Source organism: Hoplias malabaricus, chromosome 9, assembly GCF_029633855.1.
Source record: "Hoplias malabaricus isolate fHopMal1 chromosome 9, fHopMal1.hap1, whole genome shotgun sequence".
Taxonomy (NCBI): domain Eukaryota; kingdom Metazoa; phylum Chordata; class Actinopteri; order Characiformes; family Erythrinidae; genus Hoplias; species Hoplias malabaricus.
Window position 1 is genome coordinate 10,393,541 of NC_089808.1, and position 21,753 is coordinate 10,415,293.

The 21,753-nt window shown below is 38.7% G+C and overlaps 2 protein-coding genes across 2 annotated transcripts; both read right to left on the bottom strand.

Moving 5' to 3' along the window:
- Positions 1-1,471: 1,471 nt before the first annotated feature.
- On the bottom strand, positions 1,472-6,398 carry LOC136707281 (snaclec 27-like). Its single transcript, XM_066681260.1, has 6 exons — positions 6,292-6,398; positions 5,982-6,206; positions 4,785-4,941; positions 4,006-4,362; positions 3,075-3,107; positions 1,472-1,592 (listed from the first exon to the last, which is right to left on the bottom strand). Exons 2-6 carry the CDS (start codon positions 6,003-6,005, stop codon positions 1,510-1,512), a joined length of 654 nt encoding a protein of 217 aa, XP_066537357.1. The 5' UTR covers positions 6,006-6,206; positions 6,292-6,398; the 3' UTR covers positions 1,472-1,509.
- Positions 6,399-9,160: 2,762 nt separating this feature from the next.
- Positions 9,161-15,213, bottom strand: LOC136707277 (C-type mannose receptor 2-like). Its single transcript, XM_066681257.1, has 6 exons — positions 15,184-15,213; positions 12,421-12,459; positions 12,115-12,335; positions 10,353-10,509; positions 9,596-9,955; positions 9,161-9,511 (listed from the first exon to the last, which is right to left on the bottom strand). Exons 2-6 carry the CDS (start codon positions 12,455-12,457, stop codon positions 9,504-9,506), a joined length of 783 nt encoding a protein of 260 aa, XP_066537354.1. The 5' UTR covers positions 12,458-12,459; positions 15,184-15,213; the 3' UTR covers positions 9,161-9,503.
- Between the last annotated feature and the right edge of the window lie 6,540 nt (positions 15,214-21,753).

A 21,753-nucleotide genomic window follows, 5' to 3' on the forward strand; every position in this document is an offset into this window, starting at 1 on the left:
TGGTGGTCTGTAAATGTTGCATAATAAAAATGCGTCCTTTTTTGTGACCGGATTTGTTATAATAGTGGAGAGAACCTCAAAAGAAGAGAAGGTGTCACATTGTTTAAGACTAATTTCTAGGGTATTTTGGTAAATTACACATACTCCACCTCCTTTGCCTGATATTCTTGGGCTATGTGCATAATTATAGCCTAGGGGGGTGGCTTCATTTAGTGCTAAATATTCATTTGGTCTAACCCACGTTTCCATGAGACAGAAAACATTGAATTTATGATCACTTATAATATCATTTACGATGAGTGCTTTTGAGTTTAGTGATCTTATGTTGAGTAACCCAAATTTTAGTTCTGAGGTGTTGCTGCTAGGTGTTGTGTATGATTTAATATTGATTAGGTTGCTGAAACAGGCTGATTTTGTTTTTCTACTTTTACATTTAGTTCGGGGGAAAGACACAGTCTCAATACAGTTGAACCTGGGTGACGCCTCAAGACAGTTCGCAGACGGTCGGTTTAGCCTGTCTGTCTGCGGCCTGGTCCCGGCTCTGGATTGTCAGCAGCTATCTACACTACTCTGCTGACTAACTAAAAGACTATGTGCTATGCTGCAAGAAAGTAAGGCAGTGGGGTGGATACCATCCCTACCTATAAGACCAGGCTTGCCCTCAAAACGAAACCAATTGTCTATAAAGCCCACTTGATTTTCGGAACACCACTTGGACATCCAGCAGTTTAACGCCCAAAGTCTGCTGTAAGCTTCGTCGCCACGCCGCATTGGTATGGGGCCAGAGCAGATTACGGCATCGGACATCGTCTGGGCCAGTTTAATCACCTCTGTAATATTACCCTTAGTTACCTCAGACTGCCGCAGACGAATATCATTGGCCCCTACATGAATGACTACCCTCGAATATCTCCTATTAGCTAACAGTCTAAGGTTGCCACTAATATCCGGCGCTCTGGCTCCCGATAAACAGCTAACTGTTACTGCCGGCGCCCCTAAAGGAGTAGCTAATTTCACGTGTTGAACAATAGAGTCTTCTATAACCAGAGCACTCTTAACAGGCTCCTCAGCGGGTGCTTCGCTGAGCGGGGCAAACCTGTTTGACACGCGAATCGGAGGAGCGTGGTATCCCGGTGGGCTAGCTTTGGCCTCAGCGTTAGCATCAGCCTTAGCTTTCCGGCTATGACGCCGAGACGTCACCCATTCACCCCGCTGTGAGGGCTCTGACGCCGGAGTCGTGGGGGTGCTAACTCTCCCTAAGGCACCCGGAGTTGCTAGCACTGAATCTCGCTGTTTATCCCTTAACAATAATAAGCTCCGGATGCGCACTTCTAACTGGTCCACTTTATCCACCAGAGAGCTAACTAGCTGACACTTACTACAAACACAACCACTATCTTTATCGCTAGAGGTGGAAAAGGGGGTTAAACTAAACATGCCACACTCTGAGCAGGCAAAACAGCCAGTAGTAGCCATGGAATTGCAGGTACTTACCGCTTTTAGTTGATTTTAGTAACTTACACCAAGAACGTTACTCCAGGGTCCGGTGGCAGTTTTAGTGCCTCTGTAATGAATATTCCTGCGGAGACAATCTAAAAGATAGATCTATGGATGGTTAGTAGGTTATAAAAACAGATATAAATATAGAAATAACAGTGGAAACGAGTAAACAGGAAAACCCGAGCGATCAAAACAGCTTCCAAACGGGTACAGAGTACATTACGGGTACATTATCCCTGAGAATTCTACCACGTGGTTTTATATGCAACAGCCATTTTGCACGGCATCCCAGTTTAGATTTGGCATTTTTGACTTATGTCTAAAAGTGTAAGACACATATATCTTTTTTTAATTTAAAAATGTAGGTTTTTAGTGTGGATGCAAAACACAGAACAGTGTCAGCACTTCTAAAGTAGTGACTTTTGGGGGCAGCCGTAGCCTTGAGGGTAGAGAAGCAAGCTTCAGGTCCGAGGGTCGGAGGTGCCCTTGAGCAAGGAACCTAACCCCCAAACTACACCCCGGACACCAAGGTGTTTGGCAGGCCCCTGCTCCAGTTGTGTGTGTGTTCACTGCCTCTAGTGTTTGTTAAGAATTGCTCACTAGTGTGTGTTTATGTGTTCGCTACCATGGATGGGTCAAATGCAGAGAAGCAATGTCCCCAAGGGGATTAATATGCTTTCATGTCATCACCCTTTTACTCCTGCATCCTATAGTGCATCACTATAGCCCCACAATCCTGTCCCTTCCCCCAGTTCTTCTTCTTGCTGAGCACATGAAGGTCCCCGTTCTAGTTTTGTTCCTCAGCCTCGCCTCTTTCACACACCCAGACAAGCAGCAGTGTCCTCACCTCAACCTCTCCCACATACTCCATCTCTGTCTGGACTGTGGCTAAACATCAGCAAGTTTTTTAAACCTTTTTTCCACAATGTCAGTATTTACTCTGGTACCTCCAGTGCACTCTGAAGTGAAGAGGACAGTTTCATCTCTACTTGTAGTGCCCAAACCCCATGCTTCTAAGACCCTGAAAAGTCCATTATTTGTCTAAGATTTCTTCATTTTCAATAACGTTATCAGCTTGCCTTTTGCTTCCAGACTGTAGTTCTGATTTGACCTCCTATATTTGCTACATTATGAGAGAAATTTAAGACAATTCTAAGGGCCTTTTTTATTTTCTTTTTTAAATTTAAACTTATTAAATAAAGAGAAATTTATTAAACTTTCATCATGCATAAAACAGTATTTAAAGTTTCTTTTGTTTTTCTCGTTTAGCAAAAGTTATATCATTGTGTTACATACAAGAGTTTAGAACAAGTAATTTTTGATGAGGAACTAATTAGTTTCATTTTTTAAATTATAGCCAGTAGAATATAGAACAAACACTTAAACTAATCTTTTAAACTGTTATTTAGGTGTGAAGTACTTCAAAAGCATCAATAAAGGAAATGCTTAATTCATAGTTAATAACATATTGAATCTAGAACGCCAAGTATTTGAAGAATCTAATACCGTTTTAGACTTTAGAACTAAGGTTATTATTCACATGAGGAAATATTTTAATAATGATATTTTCTCACCTGAAACTCCCGGTGATGTTGCCTTTCTAGTGTCTGTAAGTGAATATGGGTTCTGTTACTAAAGAGTACACTTTTTTCTTTGTTTTGAGTTTGTTGTGATGGCGATTTACATGAAGGCTCACTGCAGGCAAATATGTGCACACAGTGAATTCATTCATTTAATGAAAAGCAAATATTTTTAGCAAACAGTTAGTAGGCACCTGTACATGACTGACTTCAGATGTGTTTGAATATGTTTGGTGTAGAATCTTTTACAGCATGCTTTGTGTTTTCAGGGTTTAAAACACTGCAACTGTTTTGATCTCATTAGTTACTAGACTTTTCTTTGTTGAATCAGTTGGACTGGAGTCAAATGCAGCTCTCCTGAAGTAGCAGAGACTTAAAAAACCAAGTGAATCATAAAAAAAATACCACAAATAATACAAGAAACATCAAAAAATACCACAAAAATCTTCAACAGTCTTAGTAGTGTGAAGAATAAACATCAGAGTTTATTAATTAGAGCAAAAACAGGAAAGAGCAACCTGCAATCTACAAACCAAAGTATATATTAACAAATAATAATAAAAACCTAAGTCTGTTGTGTTTTTTTTTTCTCAAAATAAAAGTCTGTAGCATTCAGGGTTAATAAAAGAATATAGCTGTAAAATATATACTTATTTCCACACATTACATGTTGCCAGAATGAGTGTCTTAACAACGACAAGAAAATGTACCATATTCTCAGTTATATATTAATAGTTTTCATACTAATCTCAGGTGACTTTCTTGTTAAAACTATGCTGAGGAAGAAATGAATATTAATTATCAGCATGATTTTGAGCAGCTTGTATCCTCTTCTACATCTCTAAAGGAAAAAAGCAAACATCATCAGACATTATTTATTCACTGTTAATATTCAGACATTGACAAATATAAGTCCATTACTGACCCTCGTCTGTGCAGATGAAGTTGAGTTTCTGATTCTGTGACAGACTGATCCACTGTTTACTTCCAGACTGTATCGCTCCTGATCTTTCTCCTCCTGTGCAGTCTTCCAGCCCTGTCCCGTTCCCCGGGGCCCAGTTTTGGTAGCACAGGGACTCTCCACTCACCCAGAACCAGAAATTCGAGGTGCAGGTGTGACGCAGACCCAGCCACACATTAGCAGTGGAGGAATAATTAACTGCAATCTTCACCCACTGCTGGATTGTCTCGTTATGAACAGAGACCAGGTCCACATGTTGCGTTCTGCAGTAATTTAGAGCGTCTTTCCATGTCTTGGTTTCATTAACCAGAGTCAGTGGACCTGCGAAGAAATGAGAATAAAGACTTCTGAGCTTTCTTTGTCTAAAGTATAGAGTCAGTTGTGTGTTTCATTGTGTTTCTGTTTCTGTGTGTTTCAGTGTTGGTTTCTGCAGTTTATCACTCCATTACTTTTTTCAGAATTCTGCTTTAAAGTCCTCACTCAGTGCAACTGCTTTAAACACAGTTTTAAACTAAAATATACTGAACATAAATATAAAGGCAACACTTTTGTTTTTGCTCCCATTTTTCATGAGCTTACCTCAAAGATCTAAGACTTTTTCTATGAACACAAAAGGCCTTTTTCTCTGAAATATTGTTCACAAATCATGAAAAATGGGAGGAAAAACAAAAGTGTTGCCTTTATATTTTTGTTCAGTATAAATGCACCTCATGTACTGCATATTATTACCTTATATTACTCACTTTTGTAGCAGACAAATGCATTTGGGTTACTGCAGTAAGCATTATTCCACTGGTTATTTTTCCATAATTGCACACAGTCTTCACCCGGACCGTTGCTTGGCTCTCCCGGATACCAGTCCCTGTACGAGGAGTTACTCCCATCTGACCACACCCAGGTCTAGAAACAAATTAATACCTGATCAGTACAGAGTCCTCCACAAATATATGAATCCCTGATAAACACGAGCAAGACAGACTCTAAAAAACATTATTTAATGCTGATGTTTTGATGTCTTCTTAAAAAATATTATTTAAAAAACTACCATTTCTTTGACTCCTTTTACAGAGTCTAGTGAGAAAGTAGCGGTTTTATTTAAAGATGTAAACACAGTGCAGATACAATGTGGAGATCAGAAAGTAGATTACATTTTATTTGTGCTGAAATATGCATTAAATCTAATAACTAACTCCAACAAATCCTCTTCTCTCTCTCTCTCTCTCTCTCTCTCACACACACACACACACACACACACACACACACACATTCTTTGTTTAATATCCATTACAAAAACTTTGGTCTATCGTGGGCAAGATGTGATTAATTGCTACAAATTCTGTGGTTCTTTTGTTGACTGTTTTGCTAATTCATCAACAGCACTATGGAAATATAAAGTGGAGAGAATGATTATGGCATTTGTCTGAGAATCTGTGTTTTTCTTTCAATGTTTTAAAAAATATTTTACCTACAGCACAAAGGTAAATGTAACATTCCACATCAATGTCTTCAGCTAAATTAGGAGTTGAGCTAAAAGCAGTCAGTCACCACACTAGACTTGAAGCTGTTTCCTAAGAAGAAATGGGGCTCCAAATTTGCTTTCCAGCTGAGAGCTGTGTGTTTGTGATCTATCATCTCTAATCACCCAGCATCAGAACTACTCTTCCAGCATCGAATGTGAAGCCTTTACAGTGGATTAGAATCTGTTACAGAGGACAAACACCCTTTAAAAACCCTGCAGTTTAGAAAATACAATGGATGAACCTCAGTCCACAAACTTTTGGCCACACAGTGTATATGAAATAGGTGCAGGTTGTTACATTAGATCATTATCACACACTGTGACTAAGAGAAACTAACTTTAAAACATGTTTCTTTAATGTTAATTGTGTTAATGTCAATTCATAATACACTCCTCTAAATGTTAATGTATATGTTCTTACAGAGTTGTTGCCCGGGGGAACCATCTTGCCTCAGTCCTATCCAGGAATTATGTGATGATGGTGTCTGATTGACCAGAGCTATTAAGACATCCATCTCCTCTTGGCTCTCAATGGTGGCGAGGTCAGTGTATTTCTCTCTGCAGAATGTCTGAGCTTCAGTCCAGATCTTTTGTTCAATCACCAGATAAAACTGACGAGGCAGACCCAGAGAAAGAGTCCACAGACCTGCAGAGATTAAAACCTCTCGTCAGCACGGCAGTACAGTTCTGAAACAGCAGAGTTTAACAGATAATTATGAACCAACACTGACCTGAGAACAGCAGGAGGAAACACAGAGAGGAACCCATGACTGTGGAGAAGAAGAGAGAGAACACAGGCATTAAACATTACATCAGTCTTAGTTAGTCATCATTATTAGTTCATGCTGCTGATCTGAATATATTTTGCTAGAACCACAGTTGGAGAATTGAGAAGAGCACTAGTCTCGGCACTAGTTTTCTTTAATGTCCTACATATATCTCACAGCCATCAGTTCATTCTTTATGCATTTAATACATTGTTGTGATTGCTTTGTATATTTGAATGCTTCAGACGACTGGTTCCTAACTCACTGTAAACTATTCTGATTGTGCACTTTTCTCTGGAATGATGCTGTTCACATTCAGAATGAGTGAATCATAATTGAGTTCATCAGAAACTGAAACTTTTCCAAAAACATTAAGACGCTGTGCAAAATGTAAAGAAAACTGAATGTAATGATGTACTAATCATTTAAAATTTATATTTAACTGAAAACAGTACAAAGACAATATTTTAATGTTGATCCTGAGAAAATTTATTGTGTTAAAAAAATATTTCCCTGTTTTGAACTTGATGCCAGCAACACATTATAAATATGTTGGTAGTGTCGCAGTCACACAGCTCCAGGGACATGAAGGTTGTGGGTTCAATTCCCGGTCCAGGTGACCCTCTGTGAGGAGTTGGTGTGTTCTCCCCGTGTCCGCGTGAGTTTCCTCCGGGTGCTCCGGTTTCCTCCCACAGTCCAAAAACATATGTTGGTAGGTGGATTGGTGACTCAAAAGTGTCCGTAGGTGTGAATGTGTGTGTTACCCTGTGAAGGACTTGTGCCTTATGATTTCAGGTAGGCTCTGGACCCACCGTGACCCTGAAATGGATAAGCGGTCACAGATAATGGATGGATGGATGGGTTTTGGCAAAAAGAAAAAAGTGATCAATTTGTGTAATGCTACAAAAATTTTACTACACACATTATCCCTGAGAATTTTACCACATGCCACAGCCATTTTGCACGGCTTCCCAGATTTTCTGGGAGTTTATATTTGGCATTTTTGACTTATGTCTAAATATGTAAGACAGATTTTTTTTATTTAAAAATGTAGGTTTTTAGTGTGGACTTTTGGGGGCAGCTATGGCCTTGAGGTTAGAGAAAGAAGTGTGAGGTTGGAGGGTCGCTGGTTCAGTTCCTGGGACCAGAAAGGAAAGATTCATCCACGGCTGAGGTGCCTTTGAGCAAGGAACCTAACCCCCAAACTACTCCCCGGACATCAAGGTGTTTGGCCGGCCCCTGCTCCGGTTGTGTGTGTGTGTTCACTGCCTCTAGTTTTTGTAAATAATTGCTCACTAGAGTGTGTTTATGTGTTCGCTAACACAGATGGGTCAAATGCCGAGAAGCAATTTCCCTAAGGGAATCTTTCATCTCATCACTGTTTTACTCCTGCATCCTATAGTGCATCAGTATAGCCCCACAATCCTGTCACCTCGCCCAGTTCTTCTTCTTGCTGAGCACATGAAGTTCCCAACTCTAGTTTTGTTCCCCAGCCTCGCCTGCTTCACACACCCAGACAAGCAGCAGTGTCCTCACCTCAACCTCTCGCACATACTCCATCTCTGTCTGGACTGTGGCTAAACATCAGCAAGTTTTTAAATCTCTTTTGCCACAATATCAGAAAAAGTGTTTTTTTCTAGCTATTTGTGATCAATTGGACATAAACAGTGTTTGATCTTCTATCGTGGCGTAGACTGATGATGTTAACACCGTTTTCACTCCGGTACCTCCTGAAGTGAAGAGGACAGTGACGTCTCAACTTGTAGTGCCCAAACCCCATGCTTCTAAGACCCTGAAAAGTCTATTATTTGCCTTAGTTGTCTTCACCTTCAATAACGTTATCAGCTTGCCTTTTGCCTCACGACTGCAGTTCTGATTTGACCTCCTCCTATATTTACTACATTACGAGGGAAATTTAAGTCAATTCTAAGGGCCTTTTTTATATTATTTCTTTTGTTTCAATATTAATTTATTAAACTTTCATCATGCATAAAATTAGATGTAAATGTATTTAGATTTTCTTTTGTTTTCCTCGTTTGGCAAAAGTTATATCATTGTGTTACATACAAGAGTTTAGAACAAGTCATTTTTGATGAGGAACTAATTAGTTTCGTTTCTTAAATTATAGTCAGTAGAATATAGAACAAATACTTAAACTAATCTTTTAAACTGTTATTTAGGTGTGAAGTACATCAAATGCATCTATAAAGGAAATGCTTAATTCATAATTGATAACATATTGAATCTAGAACGCCAAGTATTTGAAGAATCTAATACCGTTTTAGACTTTAGAACCAAGGTTATTATTCACATGAGGAAATATTTTAATAATGATATTTTCTCACCTGAAACTCCCGGTGATGTTGCCTTTCTAGTGTCTGTGAGTGAATATGGATTCTGTTACTAAAGAGTACACTTTGTTTGTTTTGAGTTTGTTTTGATGGTGATTTACATGAAGGCTCACTGCAGGCAAATATGTGCACACAGTGAATTCATTCATTTGATGAAAAGCTGATATTTTTAGCAAACAGTTAGTAGGCACCTGTACATGACTGACTTCAGATGTGTTTGAATATGTTTGGTGTAGAATCTTTTACAGCAGGCTTTGTGTTTTCAGGGTTTAAAACACTGCAACTGCTTTGATCTCATTAGTTACTAGACTTTTCTTTATTGAATCAGTTGGACTGGAGCCAAATGCAGCTCTCCTGAAGTAGCAGAGAGTTCAAAAACCAAGTGAATCATAAACAAATACCACAAATAATACAAGAAACATCATAAAATACCACAAAAATCTTCAACAGTCTTAGAAGTGTGAAGAATAAACACCAGAGTTTATTAATTAGAGCAAACACAGAAAGCAGCAACCTGCAATCTACAAACCAAATTATATATTAATAAATAATAATAAAAACCTAAGTCTGTTGTGTTTTTTTTTTTTCAAAATAATAGTCTGTAGCATTCAGGCTCAATAAAAGAATAAAGCTGTGAAGTATATACTTATTTTCACACATTACATGTTGCCAGAATGAGTGTCTTAACAACGACAAGAAAATGTACCATAATTCCAGTTATATATTAATAGTTTTCATACTAAACTTGTCTTTCTTGTTAAAACTATGCTGAGGAAGAAATGAATATTAATTATCAGCATGATTTTGAGCAGCTTGTATCCTCTTCTACATCTCTAAAGGAAAAAAGCAAACATCATCAGACATTATTTATTCACTGTTAATATTCAGACACTGACAAATATAAGTCCATTACTGACCCTCGTCTGTGCAGATGAAGTTGAGTTTCTGATTCTGTGACAGACTGATCCACTCTTTACTTCCAGACTGTATCGCTCCTGATCTTTCTCCTCCTGTGCAGTCTTCCAGCCCTGTCCCGTTCCCCCGGGCCCAGTTCTGGTAGCACAGGGACTCTCCACTCACCCAGAACCAGAAGTTCAAGGTGCAGGTGTGACGCAGACCCAGCCACACATTAGCAGTGGAGGCATAATTAACTGCAATCTCCACCCACTGCTGGATTGTCTCGTTATGAACAGAGACCAGGTCCACGTGGTGCGTTCTGCAGTACTTTAGAGCGTCTTTCCAAGTCTTGGTTTCATTAACCAGAGTCAGTGAAATATCTGCAGAGAGGTGAGAATAAAGACTTAATAGTTATTTCTGAGCTTTCTTTGTCTAAAGTATAGAGTCAGTTGTGTGTTTCATTGTGTTTCTGTTTCTGTGTGTTTGTGTTGGTTTCTGCAGTTTATCACTCCATTACTTTTTTCAGAATTCTCCTTTAAACACTTTTAAACTGAAATATACTGAGCATAAATATAAAGGCAACACTTTTGTTTTTGCTCCCATTTTTCATGAGCTCACCTCAAAGATCTAAGACTTTTTCTATGAACACAAGAGACATTTATCTCTCAAATATTGTTCATAAATCATGAAAAATGGGAGGAAAACAAGTGTTGCCTTTATATATTTGTTCAGTATAAATGCACCTCATGTACTGCATATTATTACCTTATTACTTACTTTTGTAGCAGACAAATGGATTTGTGGCACGGCAGCCAGCATTATTCCACTGGTTATAATCCCATAACTGCACACAGTCTTCATTCTGACCGATGCTTGGCTCTCCCGGATGCCAGTCCCTGTACGAGGAGTTACTCCCATCTGACCACTCCCAGGTCTAGAAACAAGTTAATACCTGATCAGTACAGAGTCCTCAACAAATATATGAACCCCTGATAAACACAAGCAAAACAAACAAAAAAAAACATTATTTAATGCTGATCTTTTGATGTCTCCTTAAAAATGTATCCTTTCCTTGAGGTTATATGAGAAAATATTTAATTAAACTAGAACCATTAAATAAAACAGTGCTGTCAAAATGAATGCATTAACGTACACAGGGCTTTAGTGCGTTACATTTTTAAAATATTCAGTTTCAAAATTTGGACACTAAATAAAACCGCTACTTTCTCACTAGTCTCTGTAAAAGGAGTCAATTATCGGAGGAAGTAAAGATGTAAACACAGTGCAGTTACAATGTGGAGATCAGAAAGTTTAGTTTGAGATCAGAGTACACTGTATTTGTGCTGAAATATGCATTAAATCTAATGACTAACTCCTACAAATCCTTTTCTCTCTCTCACACGCACACATTCTTTATTTAATATCCATTATAAAGAAACTCATTTCTAACGTAGGCAAGATGCGATTAATTGCTACAAATGTTATCGTTACACTTATATAGCGCCTTTCTAGACACCCAAGGACGCTTTACAATCTACACTGCTCAGAACGCTCAATTCACACACACTGGTGAGAAGCGGCAGCCAAACGCGCACAGCGTACTCTCAACCAGAAACGACCGTCCACCTGGAGGACTGCATCGGGCACTAGGACTTCACCCAGGACAGAGCGCCAATCCATATCTGGGCACATACACATTCACACTCATTAACTCACAAACCAGGACAGTTATTACAGAAGCCAATTCACCTACCCTCCATGTTTTTTTTATGTTTTTGTTTTTTTTTTGGGACTGTGGGAGGAAACCGGAGACCCCGGAGGAAACCCACGCAGACACGGGGAGAACATGGAAACTCCACCCAGATGGGACTTGAACCCAAGATCCCAGTGCTGGGAGGCGAACGTGCTAACCGCCAAGCCACCGTGCCGCCGCTGCAGTTGTGATTCTTTTGTTGACTGTTTTGCTAATTCAACAGCACTATGGAAATATAAAGGGGAGAGAACGATTATGGCATTTGTCTGAGAATCTGTGTTTTTCTTTCAATCTTTTAAAAAATATTTTACCTACAGCACAAAGGTAAATGTAACATTCCACATCAATGTCTTCAGCTAAATTAGGAGTTGAGCTAAAAGCAGTCAGTCACCGCACTAGACTTGAAGCTGTTTCCTAAGAAGAAATGGGGCTCCAAATTTGCTTTCCAGCTGAGAGCTGTGTGTTTGTGATCTATCATCTCTAATCACCCAGCATCAGAACTACTCTTCCAGCATCGAATGTGAAGCCTTTACAGTGGATTAGAATCTGTTACAGAGGACAAACTCCCTTTTAAAACCCTGCAGTTTAGAAAATACAATGGATGAACCTAAGTCCACAAACTTTTGGCCACACAGTGTATATGAAATAGGTGCAGGTTGTTACATTAGATCATTATCACACACTGTGGCTCAGAGAAAGTAACTATAAAACATGTTTCTTTAATGTTAATTGTGTTAATGTCAATGCATAATACACTCCTCTAAATGTTAATGTGCATGTTCTTACAATGGTGTTGCCTTGTGGAACTTCCTGCCTGAATAGTCCTATCCAGTAAAGGCTTTTTATCTGAATGATCGGAGCTTTTAAAACATCCATCTCCTCTTGGCTCTCAATGGTGGCGAGGTCAGTGTATTTCTCTCTGCAGTATTTCTGAGCTTCAGTCCAGTTCTTATTTACATTCACCAGATAAAACTGACGAGTCACACACAGAGAAAGAGTCCACAGACCTGCAGAGAGTAAAACCTCTCGTCAGCACGGCAGTACAGTTCTGAAACAGCAGAGTTTAACAGATCATTATGAACTAACACTGACCTGAGAACAGCAGGAGGAAACACAGAGAGGAACCCATGACTGTGGAGAAGAAGAAAGAGAGAGAACACAGACTTTAAACATTACATCAGTCTTGTTGTTTATCGTTATTACCGTATTTTCCGCACTATAAGGCGCACCGGATTATAAGGCGCATACAATAGACGCTACAGTAGAGGCCGGGGGTTACGTTATGCATCAATTAGATGGAGCTGCGCTAAAGGGAATGTCAACAAAACAGTCAGATAGGTCAGTTCAACTTTATTAATAGATTACAACCCAGCGTAGTTTAAGGTAAAACATGTAGTGCAATGTTAATATACCCCACATAGTGGGGGGGGGGACTTTTCCTCGATTCAATAATAATAATAATCACAATATAGTAACACTCGAAATAGTGCAAAGCGATAACAATATATCAATAACTCAACGTTGCTCAAACGTTAAAATCACACAACACACAAAATAAACACGTAAAGCTCACTTTACTAAGTTATTCCTCATCCACTGATCGCCTTGAGTTTAAACTCTGCGTCATATGCGTGTCTCTTAATAGGAGCCATTTTGGGGTCTTTACATAAAAAACAAATGGAAATGAAATATATATACCGGTATATATCCAGCATGCACCGCGCGCGGAAGAAAATGAAGTAGGCGGCTGCTTACCGTAGTTGCGAGACCTGTTGTGGCTCAATATTGGTCCATATATAAGGCGCACCGGATTATAAGGCGCACTGTCGGCTTTTGAGATAATTTGAGTGTTTTAGGTGCGCCTTAGTGCGGAAAATACGGTAGTTCATGCTGCTGATCTGAATATATTTTGCTAGAACCACAGTTAGAGAACTGAGAAGAGCACTAGTCTCGGCACTAGTTTTATTTAATGTCCTACATATATCTCACAGCAATCAATTCGTTCTATATGCATTAAATACATTGTTGTGATTGCTTTGTGTATTTGAACACTTCAGACGACTGGTTCCTAACTCACTGTAAACTATTCTGATTGTGCACTTTTCTCTGGAATGGTGCTGTTCACTTTCAGAATGAGTGAATCGTAATTGAGTTCATCAGAAAATTTAGCTGAAATTCCCCTTAAAGTGGATAGTGTCCTAAACCTGGAGAAACGGCTGTTGCGTATAAAACCATCTTTTAGAGACAGTGATTTATAACCCCAAATCTGAGGGATATAGTGGGTGTAGAGGCTTTGAACAGACAAACCCTGTTTCTAAAAGTGTTAAGACACTGTGCAAAATGTAAATAAAAACTGAATGCAATGATGTACTAATCATTTAAAAACTATATTTAACTGAAAACAGCACGAAGACAATATTTTAATGTTGATCCTGAGAGTTTGTGTTTGATAAATATTTGACTGTTTTGAACTCAATGCCAGCAACACATTATAAATATGTTGGGTTTTGGCTAAAAAAAAGAGCGATCATTTTGTGTAATGCTACAAAAATTTAACTGCACACATTAGCCCTGAGAATTCTACCACATGGTTTTATATACAACAGTCATTTTGAACAGCATCCCAGATTTTCTTGGAGTTTATATTTGGCATTTTTGACTTGTCTAAATATGTAAGACTTTTTTTTTAAATTTAAAAATGTAGATTTTTAGTGTGGATACAAAACACAGAACAGTGTCAGCACTTCTAAAGTAGTGACCTTTGGGGGCAGCCGTGACCTTGAGGTTAGAGAAGCGAGCTTGAGCTCGGAGGGTCGGAGGTGTCCTTGAGCAAGGAACCTAACCCCTAAACTACTCCCCGGACGCCAAGGTGTTTGGCAGGCCCCTGCTCCAGTTGTGTGTGTGTTTGTGTTCGCTACCACGGATGGGTCAAATACAGAGAAGCAATATCCCTAAGGGGATTAATATGCTTTCACGTCATCACCCTTTTACTCCTGCATCCTATAGTGCTCCACTATAGCCCCACAATCCTGTCCCTTCCCCCAGTTCTTCTTCTTGCTGAGCACATGAAGGTCCCCACTCTAGTTTTGTTCCCCAGCCTCGCCTCCTTCACACACCCAGACAAGCAGCTGTGTCCTCACCTCAACCTCTCGCACATACTCCATCTCTGTCTGGACTGTGGCTAAACATCAGCAAGTTTTTTTTAAACCTTTTTTCCACAATATCAATATTCACTCTGGTAGCTCCGGTGCACTCTGAAGTGAAGAGGACAGTGACATCTCTACTTGTAGTGCCCAAACCCCATGCTTCTAAGACCCTGAAAAGTCCATTATTTGTCTAAGTTTTCTTCATCTTCAATAACGATATCAGCTTGCCTTTTGCTTCCAGACTGTAGTTCTGATTTGACCTCCTCCTATATTTACTACATTATGAGGGAAATTTAAGACAATTCTAAGGGCCTTTTTTATATTTTTTTTATTTCAATATTAATTTATTAAACTTTCATCATGCATAAAACAGTATTCAAATTGCCTTCTGTTTTTCTCGTTTAGCAAAAGTTATATCATTGTGTTACATACAAGAGTTTAGAACAAGTCATTTTTGATGAGGAACTAATTAGTTTCATTTCTTAAATTAAAGTCAGTAGAATATAGAACAAACACTTAAACTAATCTTTTAAACTGTTATTTAGGTGTGAAGTACATCAAAACATCTATAAAGGAAAGGCTTAATTCATAATTGATAACATATTGAATCTAGAACGCCAAGTATTTGAAGAATCTAATACCGTTTTAGACTTTAGAACTAAGGTTATTATTTACATGAGGAAATATTTTAATAATGATATTTTCTCACCTGAAACTCCCGGTGATGTTGCCTTTCTAGTGTCTGTGAGTGAATATGGATTCTGTTACTAAAGAGTACACTTCTTTCTTTGTTTTGAGTTTGTTGTGATGGTGATTTACATGAAGGCTCACTGCAGGCAAATATGTGCACACAGTGAATTCATTCATTTAATGAAAAGAAAATACTTTTATCAAACAGTTAGTAGGCACCTGTACATGACTGACTTCAGATGTGTTTGAATACGTTTGGTGTAGAATCGTTTACAGCATGCTTTTTGTTTTCAGGGTTTAAAACACTGCAACTGTTTTGATCTCATTAGTTACTAGACTTTTCTTTGTTGAATCAGTTGAACTGGAGTCAAATGCAGCTCTCCTGAAGTAGCAGAGACTTAAAAAACCAAGTGAATCATAAAAAAAATACCACAAATAATACAAGAAACATCAAAAAATACCACAAAAATCTTCAACAGTCTTAGAAGTGTGAAGAATAAACACCAGAGTTTATTAATTAGAGCAAACACAGAAAGCAGCAACCTGCAATCTACAAACCAAAATATATATTAATAAATAATAATAAAAACCTAAGTCTGTTTTTTTTTTCAAAATAAAATTCAGTAGCATTCAGGCTCAATAAAAGAATAAAGCTGTGAAGTATATACTTATTTTCACACGTTATATGTTGCCAGAATGAGTGTCTTAACAACGACAAGAAAATGTACCATATTCTCAGTTATATATTAATAGTTTTCATACTAAACTTGACTTTCTTGTTAAAACTATGCTGAGGAAGAAATGAATATTAATTATCAGCATGATTTTGAGCAGCTTGTATCCTCTTCTACATCTCTAAAGGAAAAAAGCAAACATCATCAGACATTATTTATTCACTGTTAATATTCAGACATTGACCAATATAAGTCCATTACTGACCCTTGTCTGTGCAGATGAAGTTGAGTTTCTGATTCTGTGACAGACTGATCCACTCTTTACTTCCAGACTGTATCGCTCCTGATCTTTCTCCTCCTGTGCAGTCTTCCAGCCCTGTCCCGTTCCCCAGGGCCCAGTTCTGGTAGCACAGGGACTCTCCACTCACCCAGAACCAGAAATTCGAGGTGCAGGTGTGACGCAGACCCAGCCACACATTAGCAGTGGAGGAATAATTAACTGCAGTCTTCACCCACTGCTGGATTTTCTCGTTATGAACAGAGACCAGGTCCAGGTGGTGCGTTCTGCAGTACTTTAGAGCATCTTTCCATGTCTTGGTTTCATTAACCAGAGTCAGTGGACCTGCGAAGAAATGAGAATAAAGAGCTTTCTTTGTCGAAAGTATAGAGTCAGTTGTGTGTTTCATTGTGTTTCTGCTTCTGTGTGTTTCACTGTTGGTTTCTGCAGTTTATCACTCCATTACTTTTTTCAGAATCCTGCTTTAAACACAGTTTTAAACTAAAATATACTGAACATAAATATGAAGGCAACACTTTTGTTTTTCCTCCTATTTTTCATGAGCTTACCTCAAAGATCTAAGATTTTTTCTATGAACACAAAAGGCCTTTTTCTCTCAGATACTGTTCACAAATCATGAAAAATGGGAGCAAAAACAAAAGTGTTGCCTTTATATTTTTTGTTCAGTATAAATGCACCTCATGTACTGCATATTATTACCTTAAATTACTCACTTTTGTAGCAGACAAATGGATTTGTGTTACTGCAGCCAGCATCATTCCACTGGTTGTTATTCCATAATTGCACACAGTCTTCACCCGGACCGTTGCTTGGCTCTCCCTGATACCAGTCCCTGTACGAGGAGTTACTCCCATCTGACCACACCCAGGTCTAGAAACAAATTAATACCTGATCAGTACAGAGTCCTCCACAAATATATGAACCCCTTGTAGTGGAGTATGGATCGAATAAAGAAATGAAAAGTTCTGAATGAAAGACTCTCCACTCTGAATAAGGATTTCTTGGGACAGAACCCCACATTCCACAAAATTGTGTGTGTGTGTACAGACTCTGCACCCCTCCCCCCCCACACACACACCCATAAACTCACGCACATCAAAGACTGACAAGGACACTTTCCAATGACCCCCTCCTCTTCTCCATGAATGGAAAGATAACAAGCCAGTTTATGACGCTTTTAGGCAAAAAGAAGATCAAACAAAGTGGTGAAGACTAGGATTAACAACCCAGTTTTATTACGAGCGGCGTCAAGATGGCACTGATTATCGTCTGCAAATCACACAGATGGCACACAGAATTGACCTTGCACTGAACTCCTGAAAACCCGATCCGAACCAAACAAATAACATGGACCAACAACGACCCCAAGATATATATAAGTAGATGTTTGATATTAATAATCCAGGACACTCATTGTGCTATACCACAAGCATGTATAAGTAATTTTTACGTTATTCAGTTTCATGTGTATACGTGAATCTTTTCTCTCTCTCTGAAACGTGAAACAAGTCACGTGAGCCTCAGACCCAGGATCCAATCAAAGGAAGGAGACCTCCTAAATGGGCGTGACCGCGCCACATCTGAAAAGGGGATGCCCGACTCTGTGCTTCTTCTGCGACCCTCTTCGCTATGCTCCTCACGTCGCTCTCTTCACTTCAAGTGCGACGCTCTTCCTTCTTCCTTACGCCGACGAAACGACTCGTCAAAAAAGACTCTAAGAAGGACCTGTGATGGAAATTTGTTTATATAAATGATTCATAATCAATAGAGATATTTTAATCAGCAATGGCCACGCATGCTTGTGTAAACTGAAATTGTTTTATTCCTAATTCTCTGTGTGAGACCGCAGACTTGTGTGTGTGTGTTTCAAATAACATATCGACACCTTCCCTTCTATCAACTCCCTTTGTCTCCAGACCACAGAGGGGGAGGCACAGGCCACGTCTGGAAAGGTGTTAGAAATACAGGAGATAGGGGAAAACAAATGGTGGGAAACTCTGAGTCTTGGGAACAGGATACAGCGAAAGATGACTGAAATGTAAAAGAGCGAACAGATGGTGTACTTCAAAGGGTTTTCCATGTATAAAAAGACGCAGATCAAAAATGGTCAGCAGAGAGGTGAAAAACAGTGTTGCACGCACGTCCCTCTCTCACGTTAATTAATAAATGTTGTCTTACTTGATGCCGACTCAGAGACTCAAGAGCTGTCTTATTTTCTGTCATGATTTTTCCACCACAGACCTCACTCAACTTCCAAGGGACGCCTTGTGCTAGTTAGCAGTGTGATACAAAAACTACAAAGAAACGCCTAGTAATTCTCAGTAATCTTTTTCTTTGTTTATTTGTGTTCATGTTTTATCGCCCAATCCAAGTTTAATCTCACGACTGATCAAAGCAGGTGAAACTTATTTTGGCCAGAATAAGATATCACCCCTGAGATTAGTTGATAGCGGATATGTTAGCGTTATACTCTGACTTCTGAGGGCATCGCTTCTGAGGACTTGAGTAACGAGCGAACGACTCTTAGACGCCCCCCTCACTCAGGGGACAATCCAGCCAGACCAGCAGTTCTCCATGAAGGGAATCCCCCGACTGACATCACACCGTCAAAGGCCAAGAGTGTCTGACTCACCCTGGAAGGAATTCCCTCCCTAATGAGCCTACCTTCAGTGACACGGCGAGGACAAGAAGCAAAGACCCGGAGAACGGAGATTGAATTGTTGGACCCAACGGCTTGGTGATAACGGCAAAAAGAGTAAGCAAGCAAAATTTACTCACTTTTCAGAAGCTGATGCCTAATTAAGTCTCTTGATAAATTTATACATTAATTAAATCTCATTTAGCAACACATTAGTCAAGTCATATCGCCTAGCCTATCTTTAAATTCGAACCAGTTTGACCTGCGTTTATCTAGTGAGAATTCCTAAGATCGTGCTATGTCTAGTAAATAGTCTCTTTTCTCTTAATAAAATATTTCCATTATTTGAAATAACAGTGTGTGGAGTTTGTTCATTAAGAGTCTGAAAATCCTGAGGAACTCACGTAGCGATGACAGTATTCACTCTCTAACTACTTGTTACTGTTTTTGTCATTTAAGTCAATCATAACAAAAACAGTTATTATCATTAGTCAAAACGTCAATAATTGGAACGGGTTCGAATAAGGTCAAACGCTACATATACTATATATAAATATATATCTATATATATTTCATATATATACATATATATGTCACAACATACACTACACCCTGATAAACACGAGCAAGACAAACACTAAAACATTATTTAATGCTGATCATTTGATGTCTCCTTAAAAATTTGACTTTAAATTTTCAAAATTTGGCCACGACATCCTCCCATAATTGACTCCTTTTACAGAACCTAGTGATTTTTTTATTTAATATCCATTATAAAAAAAACTCATTTCTAACGTGGGCAAGATGCGATTAATTGCTACAAATTTTGTGATTCTTTTGTTGACTGTTTTGCTAATTCATCAACAGCACTATGGAAATATAAAGGGGAGAGAACTATTATGGCATTTGTCTGAGTTTGTCAAACTCAAAACTCCCTTTTAAAACCCTGCAGTTTAGAAAATACAATGGATGAACCTCAGTCCACAAACTTTTGGCCACAGTGTATATAAAATAGGTGCAGGTTGTTACATTAGATCATTATCACACACTGTGACTAAAAGAAAGTAACTTTAAAACATGTTTCTTTAATGTTAATTGTGTTAATGTCAATGCATAATACACTCCTCTATATGTTAATGTACATGTTCTTACAGCGGTGTCGCCCTGTGGAACTTCCTGCCTGAATAGTCCTATCCAGTAACGGCTTTCTGTCTGATTGACCAGAGCTATTAAAACATCCATCTCCTCTTGGCTCTCAATGGTGGCCAGGTCAGTGTATTTCTCTCTGCAGTATTTCTGAGCTTCAGGCCAGGTCTTTTTTTCATTCACCAGATGAAACTCATGAGTCAAACCCAGAGAAAGAGTCCACAGACCTGCAGAGATTAAAACCTCTCGTCAGCACGGCAGTACAGTTCTGAAACAGCATTTATACAGGTGATCATGAATCTACACTGACCTGAGTAAAGCAGGAGGAAATACAGAGAGGAACCCATGACTGTAGATGAAGAGAGAGAGGGGGGATTCAGCTTAAAGAATCTGTACTACTAGTTCATTCTTGGTTCATGCTTTGGAAGTAAGAATAGCTACAAACACACAAAAAGAAACCACCTGTTTATTAAGGAAGAGTACCTTCAATTTGTGAAGAGAAAATGTTCAGTGAATTAATCCTTAAAGTGAGTTTCTTACCTTTTCGGTAAAGCTGTTGGTGCCGGTAGTGAACAGTTTGTGCTCTCCACATTTAACTGTACTTACATGAAGACTCACAAAAATAATGCAAATCAACACAAATTAACTGGTTAATTGTTAACTGAAATGAAACAACCCTCTTCTTATAACATGTGTTAATGACCGGTGTTGTGGGTTCTCCCAGTATATAATGGTTTGAAGCTACCGAAGCAAAGAGAACCTGTGACGCCTTTGGTCCGATCCCAGAAAGGAACTACTGTGGAATGAATTGCTGAAAAACTTCAAACTGGTTTTAATAGAAAAGTGCATGTGGGACAGTGTAGCCGCAAACTGGTCTGATTGCCTGTGACACAGGCCCTATGCTGACTACTACCCACTGCTGAAAGCACCTATATAAGGCACTGATCTGATAAATCACATTTCCTTTAACATGTTGTGCATGACCAGGTCCAAGTGTGTCACTTACACAGTGAAGAGATGTAAAAATGTAAGCAGACAAAAGTAGTATGGTGGGAAATGTTCAGTTCTGGCCTTCACTGTAGATTTTATTTTTACACATATCTCCTGCCTCAACAGTCTTCAAGAACAAATAAATAAATCCCTTGTCACTGGTCTTTTTCAGCATATAGAAATGTCCTCTACATTCAAGTTGTTGACTTAACCTTCAAACGTTGACTGTTGGATGTCCTCAACTTACAATATACATTTCTGCTAATGTATTGGTGTCAGATATCACAGGACACCTTCAGATGTCTTGTGGAGTACATGCCCTGGTTGGCCAGATCAGTTTTGGTGACACAATTCTATTTAAAAAGAATAAATAAATAAATAAAACCCACAATATTTGTTCATTGGTTAGTTGGTTTAATGATATGGCTGCTCAGTGTGTGTGTTTGTATAAAAAAGTATACCCATTACTGAATTATTAAAATAAGGATTATATAAATAACATTGGTCCCAAACTAAATATAAGATGTTTAAATAGATATCACCCACAGCCACAGATTGTATCTGCATTTTCACACAACAGTTGATTCTAGGTTTGCATATGGATCCATTACCAGAGAAATCAACTTCACTGAAACTGACCTTCATTTGACTGTAAATCTACAAAATCTTGGGATGTAATCCAAACAAATAGTGTGTCAGTGTTTCTTTGTCATAAAGAAGCACAAATGAAGTCATGAATAGTTGAACATAGCTTTCTGACAGGTGAAGTGATTAAAAATGTTTGCAAAGACATGTCAAAGAATACCATATTAAATTAATATACCAGTGTAGCTCAGAAGACTT

Coding starts and splice junctions, on each gene's coding strand:
- LOC136707277 (XM_066681257.1), bottom strand. CDS start 12,457: ATGGGTTCCTCTCTGTGTTTCCTCCTGCTGTTCTCAG. Junction 12,336..12,420: donor TTTCCTCCTGCTGTTCTCAG/GTCAGTGTTAGT, acceptor TACTCTCTGCAG/GTCTGTGGACTCTTTCTCTG. Junction 9,956..10,352: donor TCCATTTGTCTGCTACAAAA/GTAAGTAATAAG, acceptor ACCTCTCTGCAG/ATATTTCACTGACTCTGGTT.
- LOC136707281 (XM_066681260.1), bottom strand. CDS start 6,005: ATGGTTCCCCCGGGCAACAACTCT. Junction 3,108..4,005: donor CTTCATCTGCACAGACGAGG/GTCAGTAATGGA, acceptor ATTCACTTACAG/ACACTAGAAAGGCAACATCA. Junction 1,593..3,074: donor AACATCACCGGGAGTTTCAG/GTGAGAAAATAT, acceptor TCTATCTTTTAG/ATTGTCTCCGCAGGAATATT.